Below are 21,799 nucleotides of genomic sequence, written 5' to 3' on the forward strand. Positions count from 1 at the left end.
CGCCGTTGTTTAACCACAACTTGGTTGACTGTATTTAGACTAAACATAATAAATGTCTTTTTCGCCATCTTCTATATATAATTTCTTTCCCAGTGCAATAACTGCTGCTGATTGTGTATATCATTTCAAAATGTGTGAAATGAAGGAAAACCCATGCATGCATTGAAGTTTGGCGCATAATGTTGTAGAGATAATTCTCGTTACAGACCACAATAGAAGTACATCGATGAACAAAGAAATTATATTTCTAGTGGGTGTTGTAAAAGATAAAACAATTTTTTGATAGTTTTAGTAGACTATTTTACAGTGTGCGATAAACATTGTAAATATATTTGAAAACTTCCCACCGCAAGTAGAAGTCTAATTGTTCATAAGCACACTAAAAATATAAAATTACTAAAAAGCGAAATGAAATTTTAATGATGGCATTTTTAATGTATAGAACTTTAATTTATATTTAAGAATATAAAATAGTTCAAAAATGTATAGATAAGTTTTAATATATTAAGGATACCATTCTGCAGCGACAAGTGACTTTTTTTGCCTATTTAATAAATAAAATATGAATTTAACAATAACTGCAGTCCATTTGTATTATTGTTTATATTTATAATTAAGTTTTCAACACTCAACACTTTCATTTATATAAATTTATATTGTTTTATATTTGGCTCGAAAAATCTTAACTTGCTTTGCAATACATTTACCCGTTATTGGCATAGGTGATGTAATCTTTTATTATGAATAAATCATCAATATTTCTTTCCAGGTGAAATTAATAAATAAAAGTATCAGTAATGTGCCTCTCTAAAATACCGATTTCTATTACTGATCCTTGTATATCCTAGGTCGCAGAGGATAATCAAATTTGTATTTCGGTAGAGGGAAGAGTAAGAAACAGTAGCCTATATGTAAAGCAAGATTAGCCTACTTGTATATATAGTTGGTTTCTGTTATGGTATATGCATTTCAATCTTGGGATTCAAATTTCTTTTGATCATGATTTCAAATGATCTCAAATTGATTTCAAATTTCAAATGATCTTTTATATCATTAAATTCGTGGAGGATTCATACCCGATCTACCCCCTGGATACGCCCTTACTAGTTTGTATATAATCTCTTCGTCATCATTATTACTGACTCGTAAAATATTGCTTTAGCTGTATGATTTTAGACTCGACTACGTATAAATTTGTTTATGGTATTTTTGTACATTCCATTTTAGTCCTTTCAGCAAGAAGAGATGAATTTGTTTCCCGGAGTTGGTAAGACTTTTTTCTCCATATCTAAAAATAACCACTTGTACGATCTTGTGAGTAATAACTCAACACCAAATAATATATCTTTCAACACGTAGATATAAACCGATGGCAAACATTTCCAACAAAATGTGTATACATGTTTTAAACGTTGCTGTAGCAAATTTAATTTGCTGGCACTGCGAGAATCGAGATCGTTCGCCACGTAGTCTTTGTTCTGTTTTGAATAGTCCCGTTACAGTTATGCGAGCTCGAGACTCGCTCGAGGTCAGACGAAGGCGTTGCCTCTTGGAAGGAAGGAGGTGTTAAAAATAATCCAGTCATCATTTCTGTATAAATAAACACTGACTGTAAGACAGCAGAAGCACGGCTTTCTTGATCTACTTTGCTTGCAAGTGTCAACAAATTTTCCTTATCCTATATCCACTTATCAGATCCATTACTCTATGCGCTCAGTAGTTTGCCTTCTCTGATTCTTCCCGCATTAGGATGACAAACGATGTAAAGCAATATGATACAATAACTGTGACCTATTAGCATATAAACATTACTATTTACTTTCTAGGAGTAGGCTATTGCACACATCGTTTTACAGTTTTCTTTACACTTGTCACTTGTTTATTTTATGACCATTCTTAATTCAGATATTTTTGATAAATATCGGCTAATGCAAAAAGACGTGACAATTTAATAAAAATACAGATTTTGTATTGTGATTATTGCACTTGAGAATATAGATGAGTATTATTGCCTATATTATTGCTTACCAGGTTTAAAATCTAAATCTTTGACAAAGGAATATTCAAATATTTAAAAACTGCCGGTTTGTACTGTAATTTGCATAATTAATTTTCAATAATGCGCTCTCTACGAGATGTATTAAATGTTTCCAGATGCATTTAATCTGTTGTTGGTGGTAGTGTATCCTTATATTTTCCCAATATATAACCATGAAAATTCCTTACCGCTTGACATTATACATACAAATTTCCCTATGGCAAAGGATACTACAAAATGTCGTGGTTAATTTAGTTAATTAATTGCTTTGCGCCAACACTATATAATCACTAGTTGGAACTGAAAACTGAATTAATCTATATAGTCAGCATTACTTTTATCGTTCTTACTGTGATAGTTTGATTAAATGAATTACTCTTATCTACATTTTGTAGGGGATTAATGTTAATTTCTAATATGTAAATTATGTATAATTTAAAATGTAAATTCTAATAAACATCAGCATTTGTAGATACTTATAGATCGTCCACGCCAATTTGTGCTGCGTTTAGTTTTTGTGTTAAAATGATACAATTGGTGTTCGGTTGAGTCTACTTTATAACATTTATTTTTAATCACAGGCCTTTAACATATATTTCCTGAGGACAGGAAAATAAAATAATATTTTGATCATTCTATGAAGTAGATAAGTAGAATAAAAGGTAAGTAGATAAAATGTAATAATATACTGGGGTATCTCGTAATCAGGTCTACAGGAAAAAACTACTAAAGGATATGCAATTTTTACATTCCGCTCAAAATATTACTATAGTAAATGGCGGTAAAGTAAGTAAATCTTATCCTCAGGAAAAGATATATTTTTCTTAAATTCTATTTCAGTTTAGAATGTCATATTCTTAGGCCGTAAGTCATTAGAAAACATGTCATTGCCTGAAGTCATTAATTATTCTTCTACACATTATTGTAATTTTACATTCTTATCGCCGGCCGTTTTTCCTTAGGCCTGGTTAGAAAATTGTCAACAATTTCTTCTTTAAATGTCCATAATTTCTGATGAACTGATCAAATTTTTTCTATTTTCTGGCTTCAGGAAAGTCAGTAACTGCCTTAAAACGATGTCACTCTGATCTTTAAAATAAACCACCAAACATAAATGGATTGTACGACAACTATTTAAGGCAGTCTTGTGTTCTAGATGTCTCTACATTATTTATTTAGAGTACAAACAATAATACAACTTTAAAAACAAGGATTGGTAATAACACAAACTAACAAATACGTCGGTATACGCGCGTAGTACGTAGATATTTCTGTATAGAAATATATTCAGTCCGTGGTACTACGCACGTAGCCTATACCAAGGTTGACGCGACTCCAGATTAGGCACACGCGCTGTCATTGACTCGAAGGCACCATAGAGAACGCCAAGGTGGCATACCGTCTCTTCTTGCCACGCGCGGTGGGGCACACCAGCTATTGACCAATCAATAGGGAAGTGAAGTAATAACATGTTCGTTAATGAGTTTCTCCTTGTGGAAAATTCTGCTATAAATAAAAGTCCGTTCTTTCACTCCATGACATTTAGATTGTTAAGTACTTTACATCACTTTGAGAGATATCAACAACCTCCCTCCCCCCCCTTTCCTTATGCCACCCGTAATATTTCATATATTTTATCTTGTATTCCATTGTTTCGTCATCAGCGTACATGAGATGAGTGTATAGACAAGAGCGTAACCGGGAAAACATTTTAGGGGTCCAGACAACTGATGTTTTCCCGTAGTAGACAGAGTAAGGTCCCAATTTGTTCCTTAAGAAAGATCTTGATCCGTTTCTTTGTTGAGAACGATCTTTCAGCAGTACATGTCAGTAATACTGAAATATTTAAATAATAATAATCCTTTACTAAAAACGTAATTATTGAAAAAATTGAAAATTGGTGGTGAGTCCGGACCCCTTATGCCCCTCGGTAGCTACATCCTTGTGTATGAAATGATTTTAATGCTCTGTGTAGTGTTGAAACCACAGGGCTCACAATTTAATACGAGATCAGAATCTTTAAGTATTGGTCTGTTTGATTGAAAAAGTTCAGTTCTTTCCTGACCAAAGAGAGTTGCCTGGATCACGTCATCAGGAATTATCACACTTCCGGTGCTGTGGTTGACTAGAAACTGCACAATTACACGCAGTATTAAAATAATAACTATTATAAATAAATATCATAAATACATTTTATTTGTGAAAATATTAGCCGTCATCGAACGTGTTTTTTATTCGCTATACAAATTTCTTTATTTATTTGTAACTTTTAAAATCGCAATAAAGTCACTTACATTAGAGTTTTGTGAACATCTTCGCTTCAACGCCATTTAAAGAAGTTACGCCGTCTGTAACATGACCAGTATATCCTTTATTTAAAAAAAATGTATAATTGATTATATTTGATTTTTTGAAATGCTAACAGGATTATCATTTGCCATCCCTATATGTTCCTGATATTTTTAAATTGTGTCTTATTGAAGTGTATCTAAAATAATCTCTTTCTGTGGGCCATATTAATTTTTAAATTTAAAAATCTATTTTGCTTATTAAGAGAACCTAATACACAAATGTATTAAACAGTATTTAGATTTTTTGACATAATACACATTTAATGTTTTCCCAGACATTAACAGTAAATTGCAATATAAAATTAATTAACCAATACCAATTAAATACGATATTAATTACAGCACCGTTAATATTTAAATAGGCTCTTTTTTAATAGCCCTACTGTAAGTAACCTACTGTAAAGTAAATGAGTGAGTCACTAATTCCGTTGCGTCTTTACAAGTACCACGATTCTCGGTAACTGTCTACGCTTTGAGAAAGTGTCAGTTTTATTGACAAAGTCAAGGGGCTAATGACTTGGCTTCTTGTTTGACCATTAAATCTTTTGTCATGAACAAAAGTCATAACGTGCACGCACCCTAGTCCTATGTTATACATTTTGAAATCACCGCTTTAATAAAAAAAGTCAAGAATTTGAAAATAATTACAATTGCGAATATTGAGTTTATCTCCATTTCACCATCCACTTAGAGCAGCATCTCTCTGTCACTGCCACTGCCACAGACTTGACTACTGGAATCTCGAGTTTCAGACGCTACGCTGAATGGGAAGTAAAACGGAACTGAACTCAATATTCGCATTGAATCAACCCTTCCTACGTTATGTCTAGAATTGCAATTGCATAAACAATTATTATGAATACTCTTTTTTAAATTAATCGGGCAGTTATAAGGTATCCTATGAATAATAATAATAGTATGTATGCCTAAGTACAGTAATAACTCTGATCTATATGTGTGTTATTTGATATTATGCAGTATTGCAATGGCTAAATGCGAGTATATTTCTCATTTAAAATGGTTTAAGACTGTATTTTGTATAAAAAATAGAAATTTTGTATAAATCTGTAACTAGAAATTACAATTTCATCTCTTCCTAAAGAGAAAATTGTTGAAAAAAGTTCCAGACACTTGATCTGGAAAGAACCCAATTTGCTTTTGGTCAAAGGATCTTTGCGTCTACGCGATAACTATTGGCGGAAATGTCATAGAAATTTGAAACTTGGTACATAGTTGATACGAAAAAAGAACACTATATATATCTTGGGGTCTAAAAGTCAAAGGGCAGTCAGTCTGTCCTTCTCAGTGATTAATCTACATAAAAAGATCCTAGAGGTTTGAAACTTGGTACACATCTTCTTCTTGGTCCTGGAGAGATTTTGGGGTAACAGACCAATGGGCAGTCCATGTGTCTATCCGTGTAATCCACCTGTGTGATAACTCTTGATAAGAATGCTGCAAAGGGTTCTCTTGATCCAAGAAAGAACCCTATTGATTTTGGGGTCAAAGGGTAGTCGGTTCGTCTGTCTGTCCGTCTGTGATAACTCTTTCGTTGAGTTTCGTAGGGTCCTTCCATATATATTAGCATCGCTTTAATTCTAATTAAAGAAATTATTATAGAATGTTGAACTCTGGACCACTAGCAAACAAGGTGTACGCGTAATTATAACTTTATTCGCAATGAGCGGATCGTGGTTATAGGAGTCGGGCTGCGCGTCAGGTTGGGTCAGGTCATTAACCCTTACCTGTCTGAACTTAGCTTGTCAACGGGCAGGACTACATATATTTCCTCTTTGAATATATATTAGAATCTCAGTGTGAGACTTCTTGCCGGAGGGGGAGGCTAGTTCTAACCTAGATAATCCTAGCCATTTTACCACTCCACTGATCACTGTAAACGATACAATGAACAATAAAACATATACTAACGGGTGCCTGAATGGCACAAAAGTGGATTTTAGCACCATAATATATGTCTATGTCCGAAATAGCAAGATCTGAAAAATGAAGTAGTCTTTTACTGCAGTCAGGGCCGTATTCAGCTTTGGCGGGCCCCGTAATAGATATTTGGCCGAGCCCCCTCATGTTCCGCCACAAGCAGTCTGAGAAGGGCCTGGCTACAGATAAAGCAGTTTGTAAATCTGATAAAACATTTGTATGTGTCGATTATATATATATTACATTGTATTTTGAGGTCGTAACATCAACTCCGATATTTTGGTTCAAAATCATCCACAGATTTCACTCCTGCTGCAGTCAGTCAGAAATAATGCAGTTTCTATTATTCTATTCATTATATTAATGGCCATTGAATCTGTTTTGATTTAGTTCACCCTCGAGATTATTCTCTACCACTGTGTATTGCCAATTCTTAAATGCACCAATGTTGACCAATATTTCATTAATATTTCTCCAAATTATTCATTAACGGAATATTTTAAGTAAGTTAAGTTTATTTTTATCTGATCTTCTTGAATGCCTAAGAGTCAATGGTCAATTATTTATATTAAATCCGTTTTTAGATAACTTCTTTAAGCATAAACTTCCAGTGACCTCTCGATATTGCCTCTGAATTATTATTCATTTCTTGTCCACCTCTGTTCTCAGGTCCGGCCTCAGGAAGCGGTACGTGTTGGTGTCTTGTGCAGCTATATTGGTGGTTTCTGCGGCTACTGCTTTGCTCACTTGGCAGCTAGCAGCCTATCACCAGCCGCTTCCGCCACTTCTCCGAGAACCGCCGGATCCAGAAGACCACCAACCACCCTCGCCCTCTTATCAGCATGTGTTCCGCCGCGCCGCTGTCTGCACTGATGGCACCCCTTGCTCTAGGATCGGCAGGTAGAAGGAATAACTTGTTGAAGAAAGTAATTAGCTTTGATTTTGATTTTTACCTCATAAAAAACACGTTAAACATTTTTAATGTTTGTTTGTAGAATTCTGCGTGATATAATTTTTAAAACGTTACTTATATCCATCCAAAATGCGTTTAGTTTTTATATATTATTGCTCGTTATTGCAAATGTCAATTGTATTCCATTAATTTAAAGACCTTGACAAAATGTACAAATTGAAACTCCTCCGAAAGGCGTTAGATGTTTGTATGTATTATTTGTAATCATGTCATATTACGGAGCCGTATCTTGAATATGAACTATCATAGATTTTGCCCAAAAAACAAGGAAGAAATATGTGTTTAAAGTTTAAATTTATCCTTATGAGAGAAAACTCAGGGTTGTATCGGTCCATTCACCCTTTAAATTATACAGTTACAATGAAATTAAGATTTGTATAAATGGTATCCAAATGTCGGTTTTATACAACCATAGGCTATATAGAGCAAACGGTTTTCCACAGTTCTACAAAAGTACTATACATCATACAAATATTAGCAAGATCGAAAACTTGAAGTACATAACAGCCCTAAATAGTGGAGATTAATCATAAAAAATATTTCAAAGAAGATTTGAAATAGGTACTTTAAATTTAATTAAAATTTAAGCATAGAGGAAAGCGGTTCCTTGCCATTATGCCGTTCTCGCAGTTTCTTTGTTCACCCATAATGCAATTGACCTTCATTCGACCAATCGGACAAGAGAGCGTGCGCATGCGCTAAGCGAACAGGTTATCTGCGACGAAGGACGGTTGGAAATTAGATTTGTGCAATCCAATTCTGAGTTCGTTCAGGATCAGGTGAAGTTGAAGACTCGTTTCTAAAGTAAATCACACTCAGTGTTTTAACGGTTACTTTGCGAAGTATCAACAATCCCAACCATGTCTGAGAGCCATTTTGATGACTACGAGCACTACAACTATGACCAGGACAAACAGCTGTATTGTGGACATAGTGGAAAACAACGTTCGAAGAAAGAAGCAAGTGAACATACGAACCATTTCGACCCCAGTGGACACACAAGAAAAATCGCAGACAAACTTCAAAAGACCGAACAGCACAAGAAAAACGGGAACTCTAAACCGAAGGGTAATTAACTTAGTGTAATTTTTGTGAATGGACTTGTACTTCGGACTCGTTTCTTCGATCTCTGGACTGACTGAATTTTCGTGAGTTAAGTATATAAGTTATGTTTCTTGTACCCAAGCAGTTGTTGGGATTTTATTAAAATGGGACTTTTACTGGAAATGTTCGATGAAGTTTGTTTATCAAAGCAATGGACTAAACATAGGTTAAAGTTGTTGAGTGGCATTTGATGTCCAACTTCAAGGCACTTACATCTGCCGTGCTCTGCGCTTCAAACTTCCAGGAGCTTATTCCCTCGCTCGCCTTTGTAAAAATGTGTCCTATGGACTTGCTGATATTATTTTGTACCAACATACGATTGTGTATTTTATACGCATTTAAATAAAATTAGTTAAGTGTTTTCAGTGTTTGTGTATCGCCTGTTGTCCTTGTGAGTAGGATTAGACTATTATTGCATCTAGTACTCAAAATGTTAAATATGCTTAATTTAACATAGATTGCTTAAACCTTGAGTCATATGATAAACTTCAACTTCCACATTCAGTGGTAACCATCATTATAGGCTTAATCAAGAGATACTGAGTAATTAACCTGAACTTAATCTAAATCATCTGTAAACATTATCAGATTGCAAATATAGTATAATATTTGATTTAAAAGTGATTTTATTTAAATGTTAAAGACAATGGTAAGACTTAACTAAATAGGTCTAGCCCTATTCCTAGGGTTGTTGCAATATGAGGCTAGTTCCGATATTTGTTATCGATATCAATATCAAGCTTGGATATCGATATTATCGAATCCAAATATCGATATCCTTAATATCGACCTATATCGATAAATAAGGGAAGGGGAATGATTAATTTGGTGTATACAAACAACCTTTGATTGTATGAGTGTGTGTAACTAGTATAATCAAAGATACAACTTACGAGTTCATTTCCAAAATAATGTTTTTAATACTAGTACAACTTAATACATTAAAAAATAAACCATTATTTAAAGATAAAAAAGAAATTCCTTAAATTATTCTATTTAACATTTTTTAACTAAGAACCATTTGAAGCACAATTATTAAAAAACAATTGTTAAAGTAAGAATAAAAATTACAATTTTACATTTCAATATAAATCTACAAGAATCTAAATTGAGTTTTAAGAACAACAATTACATTTTAAAAAGCAACTATATTATATATGCTTAACTGAACCAAGCATCGTCTGGTTACTTTTTACTTAATATGCAAAGTTAATTTCTTTGCTGGCGTTGCATTTAACAACTGAACAAAGCAAGTTGTTTGAGTTTTGCTTTTGTACAACTAATACAGCCAAAATAATAAAGAATTACAACTTTTCATTCAATATGATATCAAAACTCCGATATTTGTATATTTCTTCCGATATCACGATAATATCGAATAACTTATATCGATATCAATATAGGACATATCGAAACGATAATATCGATATATATTTATATCGATAATATCGCAACATCCCTACCTACTCCTAATTGTTTGGTTTCTTTTTAACTTGATGGGTTTTTTCATTATTTAAAGAGATTTTTCCTATTTCCTGTGTGGTGTTCCACAATGGTTATGGTTCCTGTGATAGATATAAGATTAAATTGTATAAGCTTTTAGTAAATTAATTTCAGTACTTTGGTAATATCTCCAAGTTACTATTTTTTCTCAGTTTATCTTACCAGAAACTTAAAAAGAAACTACATTATTATAGGGAACTTTATTATTTGACTTACTGTGAAAATTAAATGTCATAACGTTCGGTTCTTGTTTTTGTCTTCCGAAAGGAAGCGATGTTGGCGAGAAGTAAGCCACTCTGTCCCCATCTACTATTTGTACTAGGCTATAGGATACATTGTTTTATAAATATAAAAAGTTAATCAACATTATCAGCAATCATGTGATCATCTGAGCTTGAATAACCCTTTGAGCCCCAGCCGCCGGTATATCGTCGGTAAATTTCACTGTCTAAAAACCCCAGGCCGACGATATTCCGGCGGTAAAAATAGTGCGAGAAACCCCAGCCGACGATATGTCGTCGGCATGATATAAGTTATTATAAATGGCTCTTAAGTGTTTAATTTTAGCGACACCAGTGGTTTTAGAACTTATAATTTTATTTTCATACATATACAATATGATTTCATGGTCAAATGTTACTAAATAATATTTACACTACTCCTAAAGAAAGAGTAAGAAGATCAGCTGTTACTAAGAACAACATCTGCATCTGCTGTGACATTGTTTACGTTTAGTAGACTGTGTTGATGTTCATTACGTTTGTGTGAGTAGACAGTTATATTATTGTTTCGGTACTTTCAGTATGAAATATTGTTTTATTTTGTAAATAATGGGTGACTCAAACCGGTACTTTGGGATTATACCGACCACACCAGTATGAAGAACACAAAAATATAAATTTATAGAAACAAACATGAAAGAACGAAAAAACAACTCTTCAATTACAAAATTACAAACTTACAAGCATTTCCAGGTATTGTGATCGGTATTGTTGTCGCTGTTATCTTATCTTTCTCGAGAATCCCGATTACGGCAGGCCGCGCGGCATCACATGATTTACAAGGTACATAAATGCCTTTCCATTAAAATTCAATTTATATTTCTGATCAGCCCCTCTAGAATTTGATATTTTACTGATAGGTACTATCTCGAGGGATGTTTTTCTTTCGTTGACATCAGCGCGGGGCAGCACCGAAGGTGCTGTCAATGCCCGCGCTGATGGCCGGAGGCACTCGCATTTTTGGTGGCGGAATGTGATCAAGAATAAAAACAAGTTTTGAGTGTTTTTTCAATAAAGAGTTTAGTTTTAGTTTGGTAAATGTTTGTTTTTGTTGAATTTTTGTGTTTGGAGAAATGTAGAGGTAAAACACGGAAGTACAACAAAGCGATGCACCAGCTGAACGGGCGGCGAGACTCTGCAATCACGTTATCTACTAGATCGCTCGACTTTGACCTCTGTCTGAGGATGGGGAAGGGGTTTGCGATAAGACAATTCCTGTTTTATATTACCGAAATATTGTTCTACGCTAATCTAGTAATCAGTAGAAGCGAAATGTCAAATAACGATTCATGTCTGGGTGTGGTCGGTATAATCCCAAAGTACCCTCAAACCTAGCAGAACATTCAAGTGACATTGACAGACAATTGAATATTGACTTTTCAGATGACGATTCAGTATTATCTGATATTTTTGACGATGATAGTGACCTTGATCCGATGTATGATCCTAAATATGATAGTGACAATGGCAGAAATGTAGGCCTATTTAGTGCTAAAGACTTAACACATGAGATACCATCTACATCAGCTCAGAATAATGTTACACAACCTAGGCCTAGTACGTCACAGGTTTTTATGTCATTAAAAAAAAATATTTTACAAAATATTTATTATTGAACTAATCTGTCTGAAAACTTTTTTCTATGTTTGCAATAACATGACAAATGAAATAAAATGATTTCCCACACGTTAATTGTTTCTTGTTTTATTTCTAAAAAATGTTAAATGTAACTTTTTTCTTTTTTTTTAGTTTGCACATATGCGTTATTTTACATATATAAAAGTACACAAACATTTTTTAGCCCTTATTAAATTTTTTATTTGTAAAGTACCTTATTTCTAACATTTTAATGTATTATTTAGGTCATTAGCTAGTATATTAGTGATGTTATGATTTTTCAAATGAAATCGTACAAAATCACTGAAAAGGCCTTGGGGTTTTTAGACAGTTACTTGCAAAACTAGACTTGGTAAAAATTTGCACAAACAATATTTTTAGGTCCGGGGCTCAAAGGGTTAAGCACTATCTCGAGGGATGTTTTGAGTTTTTGCCAAGGAAGTTGTCTCTGATGACCAGAGGCATTTCTGATCAGTACTTTCTCGACTTCAAATCACGTGCAAAATTGGCCAACTTGATCTGATGTCGGAAAAGTTGGGTGATCAAGAACATGATCTGAGGTAAGAAAAATCCATGGGCATAAGTGCGGAGTTAGATGGTGCCTTTCATCCCACACTGCTGGTGAAAAAAGAAAAACATTGCTCGAGATAGAACCTAAAATCAAACTCAGATCAATGAGCGTACATAAAAATTATCTTTGACTTCGGTACTACTAGTAACATATTTATATCTGTTCTGAAGTTACTTGTTTTGAATAAAAAAAAAAAAAAAAAATAGTTAGGCATAAAGATAAATATAACAAAATAACACTAATTATGATTTACTGTTTTGAGATGTTTGTTTCGTTATTGCATTTTCTTCATTATTTAAATAACACTTTCCCGTCGCCTGTCTTTATTTTATGTTTGATTATTGATTTTTTTTGTATTATTTACATAATTACATAATTGTTTAAAGTAGGCTAGATTAATTTAAAACATAAGACTTTAATTTATTAGTTGATATCGTTTAATGGTTCTGTTATTCAATAAATTTTAATAAGCGATTTAAAAACCGGGTCTGCTTATCGTACTCCACCCATCGATCTTCATAAAGACATGTCATTTTCATAGTGAGTCAAATAAAGTTTGGTCATTTAGCTTATATTAATAGGCCACAAAGACTATAACTATCAATTAGATATATCTAAATTATCAAATATAAAAACAATTGACCTATTTATAATAATTTCCAGCTGTTTTTTCGTTACAGAATAAAAACATTGCTTAAAATTAAGCTAGTTCAAACAGTAAAATCATTTGCGAAATGAGTAATGGCATTGGGAAGAACAAAGGGTAATGGACATTTGCTTTATATGTCAAAATGTATTTTTAAACAATGAAAAATGTTTCAAATGGCTACAAGATCTTGCTTCTGTAATTCAAAGTGTCCAGTTTGCAGTGAGGAGATGAAAACTATAACTAAACAGTGTTTCGTTGTAAGAAAAGTAAAATAAAAAACCGTTACAGAAAATGCACTTGAGAATACTTTTTCTAACAATAAATTTTGGTTGGAACCAAACCAATTATGACTCTCTAATAAATGAATGTAGTGTTGATAGCACCAGTATGTGCAGAAATACTATAACAGATTGGCTACAATTTTGTAGAGAGGTTTTGATTTGTATGGTTTTAAAAATAAAACTAAAGTATTATTTTCTATAATCTTAAATACCTATATTTCTTTAACAATAAAATATAATATAAAACCTATAATGTAATTCGGTTCGACATTATTTTTCCAAATTAATTGAAACAATGTCAAATCGTGTGTATGGTGTATAAGTAATAGCTAGAAGTACATGTATTACTTGAGTTACAAGGTGTCGAACACATTTATCCTTCAAAATAGTAAAAATTAACTAAATGGCTGTTTTGGCTGTTTAATTTTATAACTGTCTTATCCTTCATAAAAATTTTTTATTTATCATTAAATTATTACTTACAAAAAGCCGACCTATAATGTGATTTCAAATATCTATAACGAAACTTGCTGCGGGATTTGGCTTTCAGTAGTTTTAGATCATGAATATCAAGGTTTCGATTGTGGTGGTGGCTGCTTATTATACCACAGCAGATCATTCTCTATCTTTCCACTTTGTTCCTATCTAGTAGTTGTAATTATAGTTGCTATATAAGTAGGTAAATTACATATCTACTATAAAGAGAAAAAGTTAAAATAATATTTACATGTGCTCACGTGATCTGAGCTTGCATTTATTTACTATCTCGAGGAAAGTATTTCTTTTTTGTCAGTAGTTTGAGACGTCACCAACCCCCTCAGATCGTGCAACTTTTTTGAAGTCAGATCACGTTAGATGATCTGGCATGTGGACTAAGGTATGGAAAGTACCGATCGGAAACGCCCCTGGCCATCAGTACTCCTTTGATCTTGGCACCACTCTAAAATTTTTGAGTTTTTCTTCCCAGAGACCTATAATAAACACTACATTATTAAAAAAAAAAAAAAAACAACTATTTTTACCTATTATGAAAATTACGTACCATTATGCCGTTGTTGGTTTTTACGTTTTAAAAGGAAGTGATTTCAGTTAGAGTGAAGTTATTCCGTCCCTATCTGCTATTTTATATTAGGCTATATGAGTATGTAAAAACATACATGTTTATTCTAAATGTGAAAATTTATTAAGCGCTCACATGATCTGAGCTTGTGTTAGTACTATCTTGAAGAAAGTTTTTCACGTGAAGTGCGGGAAGGTGCTTTAGAACATTTAAACAAATTTTATTGTGTTTTACAATTAACACATACTAATACACACAGTTCTATAACCTTACAAATAAATAGTACATATGTCGCTAAAGTAAATTAATTAAATATTATTTGCTCCAACCATAGAGAACAATAGTGGTTAGATTTAGTAAAGTACAGTCTTATTGACTTTAAATCGCACATTAAAGTATCATCAGATACATTATGTCTTTGGAATTTTGGCTTTTCTGAGCGTAAAACAAGCCTTTCTTGCTTGAAATAATAACTTTAAACTTGGATGAAAAGAATTAAGAATAACACCAAAGTTTATAAAGCACAAATTAACTTCGCCCAAACTTGAGTTTCATGATATATTTTCAAGTTTAATTGGGGTGGTATGAATATTATTTTTTATAAACCAATTCGAGCAATTAACATTTTACCCAAATTGTTTAGTTCAATTTCTGAGGTAACATCTTAGCTAATTGAAAGAAGTATTATAGTTATAAGTCAAGAGTACTACGCTCTTTGCCAACTTGATTTAACAGAGATATCCTGGCCAAGAATGGTTCAGCAGTGGATGCAGCTGTGGCCGCTCTCTTCTGCAACGGCGTTGTTAATATGCAGAGCATGGGCTTGGGTGGCGGCTTCATCATGACACTGTATGAACGAGCCACCAGGACCGGTCACTCCCTTGTTGCGAGGGAGACTGCCCCAGGCTCTGCCACCAAGAATATGTTCCATCGCAACAGCACTCTGTCACGAGATGGTAGGTTTTATATATCTCTTTTTATTTCCAACTTTTGGATAACTTTGTCATAGAATTAACGTAATATACTAACTGAAATTTGGTTTTTTATTTTTGTTCATGTTATGTATAAGTTAGCAGTGATGTAATAAAACCTAAGTTATAGTGTTATAAGATTAGACATAGCTGTTTTTGGAATGTAAGTAACTAACTGTTGGTTCTTGAAACTTTTACCAATTTTCTTAGTGGATTGTAAATTTCAAACGATTATATAAGAGATTAAAATAAAAAAACTACGTAGTAACAACTAAGTGTTTGGTACAATAAATTAATATATACATGAACTGAGCAAGTTTACTTCTGAGTAAGTAAATTTACAGTATTCCCTTTAAATTCATATGTATCATGCTGATTAAAAAAAAGTATTAATCAAAATTGGATTTATTTGTTATTATACTGGAGAGGAAAATATGTATTTATTTTTTTGCCATTGTTTTAGTAACTTTCAAGTACTGTGGTTTTTGTATTCAGTTGTGGTAAAATTTTGTTTTGCACCAATGCAGTTTAGAATTTTTAACAAACTGACTCGGTTATTTAGAAATTATTGAAATATCAAATCAAATCGAAAACATCTTTATTTCCATTAAGGTACAAATAATTTAGAAATCATAGGAGCACAATTTTACATTTATAATATAAAATTACTTAGTAATTAACACCATAACATAAAATTGCAAAAAAAATTAATACTTATACTTATATAGACTGCTCTAATGTTCTTGGAAATATTTCCTCACATAGGTGCATAGCACTTGTGCGTGAGAGAATGAGTCCCATTAATTCAAAAATAATTTTCTTAGGGAAATAAGACGTTTAAATAATGTTTACTAAAAAAATATATATATAGAAAAATAGTTGATTTAATGGATTATAAATACAGATAATGCTCATAGTGGTAAAGAAGAAAAAGCAATATGAGGTTATAGAAGAGACACAATAGCAAACACTTATCAGTGAATGAAGGTAATCAAAATAAGGATAAACGAGGAACTGTTAGATGATAAGAAATAAAAAACCGACAGACAAACGGACTCCTCAGTCGGGACAATGCTTGAGGCTTCTGCCCCTCCTTTCAGTTATCCTACCCCAAACTAATCTTACCCCGCACCTCTACCGGTTCTTTTCCGTTAATTCACTACAAATCCAATATTTTAAATAATATCTCTATTAAATTTCATTATGACAAGTCACTTAAGACCCTAGCTTGCCTATTCAAAGCTCAGATCACACGATGCTTGCCCTCTGCGCAGCGCTTCGCGCTGCTTGCTCTTTTGGAAAAAAAATTAACTCGAGCTTGCAAACTCCAAGCCCAGATCAAGCGGTGCGCGTTTATCACTAAAAAAAAAGATAAATCCTATCGTTTCCGTATTCTGTATTCCGATTGGTCCATCCGTAGGAATTTCCTCACTGCGCATGTGCGTGGAGATAGAATATATAGGGTGAACTGTTAACACGCTTATATAGGTAGGAGGTGGCCAAACTCGTGATTCGTCGGTTAAAAGTGACCAACCAGAGTTTAAGGATTTCCCGCTTTTCAATAGACAATGAATTAACCACTTTAATCGGACGATCTTTGTTCGAAATGAACCTTCAATCTTCATGCGACCGCAGTGATCAGTACTATTTACAACAATAACAATTGTACATTGGTTATCCTTTTGAATTATAAATAAAACATATGACGGCGTGTAAAATGTTTTTTAGATGCTATTTAAATCACTTCATTCCAGGTATTTACTATTATTAACTAACACAATTGGCTAAAGAAAACCAAAATTAATCTAATTTAAGTACAAACATCATTGGTAATGAATTAACGGAATTCCAGACCATAAAACTAATGGTAGTGAATTAACGGAAAAGAACCCCTCTACCTACCACGCTGGCAACCACACCACACGCACGCACGCGCACACACACACACAACTATCACAATAGACAATAGACAATATTCTTTATTTGCAGTTTCTTTAAGAAATACAATGGCGTCAACATGTGATAATCTTGCTTTACAATTTTATGTATCTATTTGTTTATTAATTTTTTGTAATGTTTTGTCATCTTATAAAAGGTCAAAAAACTCCTTGGTCGAGTATAAGGGTCGCTCCACTAGCCAGTTCTGAAGTTCATTTTTTAACTGGTTTCCTCTCTTGTCCTTAAGGTTTTGTGGCAATGAGTTGATGATTTTGCGGCCCATGTATGAAGGTTTTTTGCTAAATGTTGTTGTGTGGTGAATAGGAAGACTGTAGTCGGCTGCTCTCCTAGTGTTGTAAGAATGTATGTCTTCATTTCTTGGAAGGTCCAGCTGATTGGTGTAGATGACAACTGCAAGTATGTAGAGTGATGTGACGGTCAAGACCTTAAGTGACTTGAACGCTTCTCTGCAGCTATCTGTAGGGCCTAGGCCTGCAAGTGTTCTAATAGCTTTTTTTTGGAGGATCAGGATTTTGTTAAGGTTGGCCTCGGATGTTGAGCCCCAAGAAATTAATCCATATCTAATGTGAGATTCCACCATCGCGTAGTAGGCTGTTTTGGCTAATTCCGGGCCTCCCATCCACATCATTCTTTTGACTACAAATATCCCAGATGAGAGTTTCTTGGTCAGTGCATTAATATGATCTCCCCAGGAAAGGTCAGCATCAATTGTGAGCCCCAGTAGTTTTGTCTTTTGTTCTGTTGAAATATTGGGAATATCTGGTATTTGTTCATGTCTTCTGCTAAAATTGATATGTGTGGTTTTGGATGGATTGATAGCTAAGTCGTTTTGAAGACAGTATTGGAGTGCTTTGTCTGTAGATGATAAAATGCTAGTTACTAATTCATGTGATGTGTCATTTGCAAATAGAAGAGTTGTATCGTCTGCGTACATTATAGTCTCTACATTGTCATCATTGATAAAAACAGAAAAGTCGTTGGTGAAAAGAATAAATAAAAAGGGGCCCAGTACTGAGCCTTGAGGCACTCCTCTTCTCACTGGCAGTGGCTTTGATCTGTATACACATTTTTTTTTTTCCATTCAGATTTTGTTGAATTTCAGTAATTTGTGTGCGATCTTTCAGGTAGCTAGCCACCCAATCTTTTGCTAGGCCGTCAATACCTAAAGCCAAGAGTTTTCTCAGGATGAGGTCATGACCCAAGCAATCGAAGGCTTTGCTGTAGTCAAGTAGAATAGCTGAGACATGTTTGCCATCTTCCAGGTTGTCTGTGATTTTTTCAAGTAAATTGGTAACAGCTGTGGTGGTGGATCTACCTTTGAGAAATCCATGTTGATTTTTTGTAATAAGTTCATTTCTTTCCATGTAGTCTAGCATTCTTGACAGAGCAATCTTTTCTATTATTTTTGAGAGTGTTGATATTAGCGAGATAGGGCGGTAATTCTCTGGTTTGATGAGGGATCCTTTCTTGTGTTTTGGATATATTTTAGCAGTTTTTAAAGCAGAGGGGAATTGTCCTGAACTAAATGATTTGTTTATTATGCTGACTAATGGAGGTGCTAGTTGTTTGGCACAGTGTTTTACGACCTTTGATGGAACCTCGTCTACTCCACAAGATAACTTAGATTTTAGTGAGGATATTGTTGCAATGACTTCCTTTGTGTTAGTAGGTTTTAAAAATAGTAATCGGGTATCACTTTGTGGGAGGGTAATTTGGTGAGTTATTATTGTGTTTTTAAATTGTTCCCTGATTGTTATCCAATGTGGAAGCTGCTATTTTCGAAAAATATTTATTAAAGTGTTCAGCCACAAGAACAGGGTTATCCTCTATTTTGCCATCCATCTCCAACTGCATATTTGCTTCACCTTTTTGTTTATTTTGTTTCTCCGAGTTGATTGTGTCCCAGATGGCTTTACTCTTGTTGTCAGCCTGATTAATATATTCTGCTGTTATGCTTCGTTTGAGATTTCGGAGTTTAAGGTCGTAGGTTTTCTTTTTTTCTGTCATTGCTATTTTGTCATCATTATTTCCAGTTAGTTCATATCTGTGTAAGGCAGTTAGAAAGTCTTCTTTTAGAATTTTTACTTCTTCATCGTATTGTACATTAAGCTTCCTACTTGGTTTTGCTTGTACTTTCTTCTTAGGACATACATGGTCTAGTGTTTGTCTTACTGTTGTTAAAAACAAGTTATAGCTCTCTTCAACATCTGGTGCAGCATGCACGCTCTCCCAATTTTCCAGAAAGAATTCGTCTTTAAGTATGTCAAGATTTTTCCTTGAAAATATTCTCCTCACAGTAGCTTCTTTCTTAGAGGACAAATTTGTTTGCATGTTGACGGTGCAAATCTGGCCAGTGTGATCTGATATCCCAGTCTGTACTACTGTGAAGTTCACCATATCTTCTGATATGTTTGTGCAAATACAATCAATAGATGTTCTGGAGTGATAAGTAGTCCTTGTCTCTGGGAGAGATAGCCGCTTGATACCAAAAATTGATAGTTCATCCTCAAAGAAAGTGTTGTCTGTATTTACGGTTAATCTGTCTATATTGACATCTCCCATTAAGATTTGGAGTTTAGCTTCAGCTTTATATGTAGTAAGTACGTCAGCTAATATGTCAACAGCTAATTTGACTTGTCCTCCTGGAGGACGATAAAACACCAAGTACATAGAGTGTTTTATTCTGGATATTAATTTTTGTTAATGCAGTTTCACATACCAGTTCCACGTTCCTATTAGATATGTCTATTGCTTCTGTTTTTAGGTTACGTTTTTCCTGTACATAGATTGCAACTCCTCCCATTTTATGATTTTTCCTACTGTAAGATGTTACTAATTCATATCCACTAATCTTGGTAAGTAATAGCTTTTCTGTGCTCAATCCATGTTCAGAAAGTATCAGTATTGTTGGTTTTAAATCATTCATTAGATGGTTTATTCTCTCTACTTTTTTTGATAGTCCTTGGACATTTTGATGAAATATAGTTATGGGAGCTATTTCATCTTGTGTAGGATAGAATTCCAAAATATTTTGATTTTGTGTTTTTTTGTAGCCTGTTTGTGCCTTGTCTTTCTTGGACGTCGAAATTCTAAAAAAGGAGCTTTTTCAGTATGGTAATATTGATCTGAAGAGGTGTTGTTCGTGAGTTTTGTCTCATGTCCATTTTCCTGGGTTTCTTGGTGGTCTTCACCTACTGTAATGGGTGGCAGCAAGGTGTGGTGTGTCATGGTTGAGTTCTCTTGAGTAATCGGCAAGGGTGTGTTATTACCCTTCTCCGTATTTTCCAGAGTAGAGGCACTGTGAGTCTGAAGTGTAAGAGATTGACTTACTGGGATGTGTTCATCTGCTTGCGTGTGTGGTACTATGTGTGATTCAGCCCTAAGATGTTTTGCTAGATCATTGTCCGAATAACTGTTCATTTGCTTCACCCATTTGCTTAGTGTGTCATTTGCCACTGGTGAGAAATATTTGAAGGTTTTTCTGTGTCTTGTAATTGCCACAATGCAGTGTGATTTAGAGTTGTAGAGCTCCTCTTCTGGGATCTTTGATGTTCGTACAACCGCAATGTGGTCAGTTTGTTTTCCTTGATATTCGTGGATAGATGACACATCATACCCTAATTTTTGTAGCTCCAGTTTTTCAGATTGTTTAAACACTAGTACTTTGTGTTCATGTTTGTCAATGTTGAGTTTTTTTATGTCATCCAGTTGAAAAGTTTGAGTTTCTTTCTTTATGGAGCTGCATGTTGTCATTCCTTGTGGGTAGAAATGAGACATTAGAGCTGCCACACTGTTTGTGCACCTGTATGAATGGTGTAGGATTTTATCAACAGTTGTCAGCTTCGTGATGTCGTAGTAGGTTAAGTCATGTGTTGTTCTATTTATATAAGGTATCTGGTTAATGTCACCAATGAGAAGGGCTTCCTGAGCATTTGCTAATGCGCATGCATAGAGTATTTCACCAGCGTGCATCATCAGGGCTTCGTCAAGAATCACTCTTTTGTAGGTGCCTCCCGATTCCATATATTTTGTCTTGTTTATCAGGAATGAGTGGACTGTCCTGCATGCATCCTTTGTGTCATCACGGTTTGGTTGTTTCTGGCTTAGTCTCTCTCGAAAATCTTTTGCCCCTTCTTTCGTAGGGAAAAGCACTAGGTCTCCATCTTTATAGTTATTGATGATAAAAGTGGTTTTACCACACCCTGGTACTCCCTGAACCAATTTGATTTTGATGTTAGAGGGATCTTTAATTTGGAGGTGTTTTACACTTTTGTAGAGTCTGATTTGGTTCATAATGACTGTTTCGTCAGAGACTAAAATAATTTCATTTGTTGGTTTGGCACTCGAGGGAACCGAGTACTTGAAATTGTTGTTGCATTGAAGTTCTATGAAATGAATACCATCAAAGCCAAATTGATAATTTATTTTTGGATGGTTACCTAAAAGCAGTTTTCCCGTCTTAAGATCAATTACATCGTAACTGAATTTCGAAGCACCATGCGA

The 21,799-nt window shown here is 34.0% G+C and overlaps 2 protein-coding genes across 4 annotated transcripts in view; both read left to right on the forward strand.

Moving 5' to 3' along the window:
- Positions 1 to 21,799, forward strand: part of LOC124367589 (scoloptoxin SSD14-like) — a 142,156-nt gene that overhangs the window by 17,081 nt on the left and 103,276 nt on the right. For all 3 annotated transcript variants that reach the window (XM_046824546.1, XM_046824545.1, XM_046824547.1), the window contains exon 2: positions 6,997 to 7,227. In XM_046824546.1, the coding sequence (XP_046680502.1) occupies positions 6,997 to 7,227 (231 nt within the window). The remainder of the gene's footprint in view (positions 1 to 6,996; positions 7,228 to 21,799) is intronic.
- Positions 7,988 to 8,765, forward strand: LOC124367592 (nuclear protein 1-like). Its single transcript, XM_046824551.1, has one exon. The coding sequence runs from the start codon at positions 8,161 to 8,163 to the stop codon at positions 8,374 to 8,376; it is 216 nt and encodes a 71-aa protein (XP_046680507.1). The 5' UTR covers positions 7,988 to 8,160; the 3' UTR covers positions 8,377 to 8,765.

This window comes from Homalodisca vitripennis, chromosome 8, assembly GCF_021130785.1.
Source record: "Homalodisca vitripennis isolate AUS2020 chromosome 8, UT_GWSS_2.1, whole genome shotgun sequence".
Lineage (NCBI taxonomy): Eukaryota > Metazoa > Arthropoda > Insecta > Hemiptera > Cicadellidae > Homalodisca > Homalodisca vitripennis.

What these genes read in the sequence shown, in the direction of transcription:
- LOC124367592 (XM_046824551.1), top strand. Translation starts at nt 8,161, where the DNA reads ATGTCTGAGAGCCATTTTGATGACTACGAGCACTACAACTATGACCAG.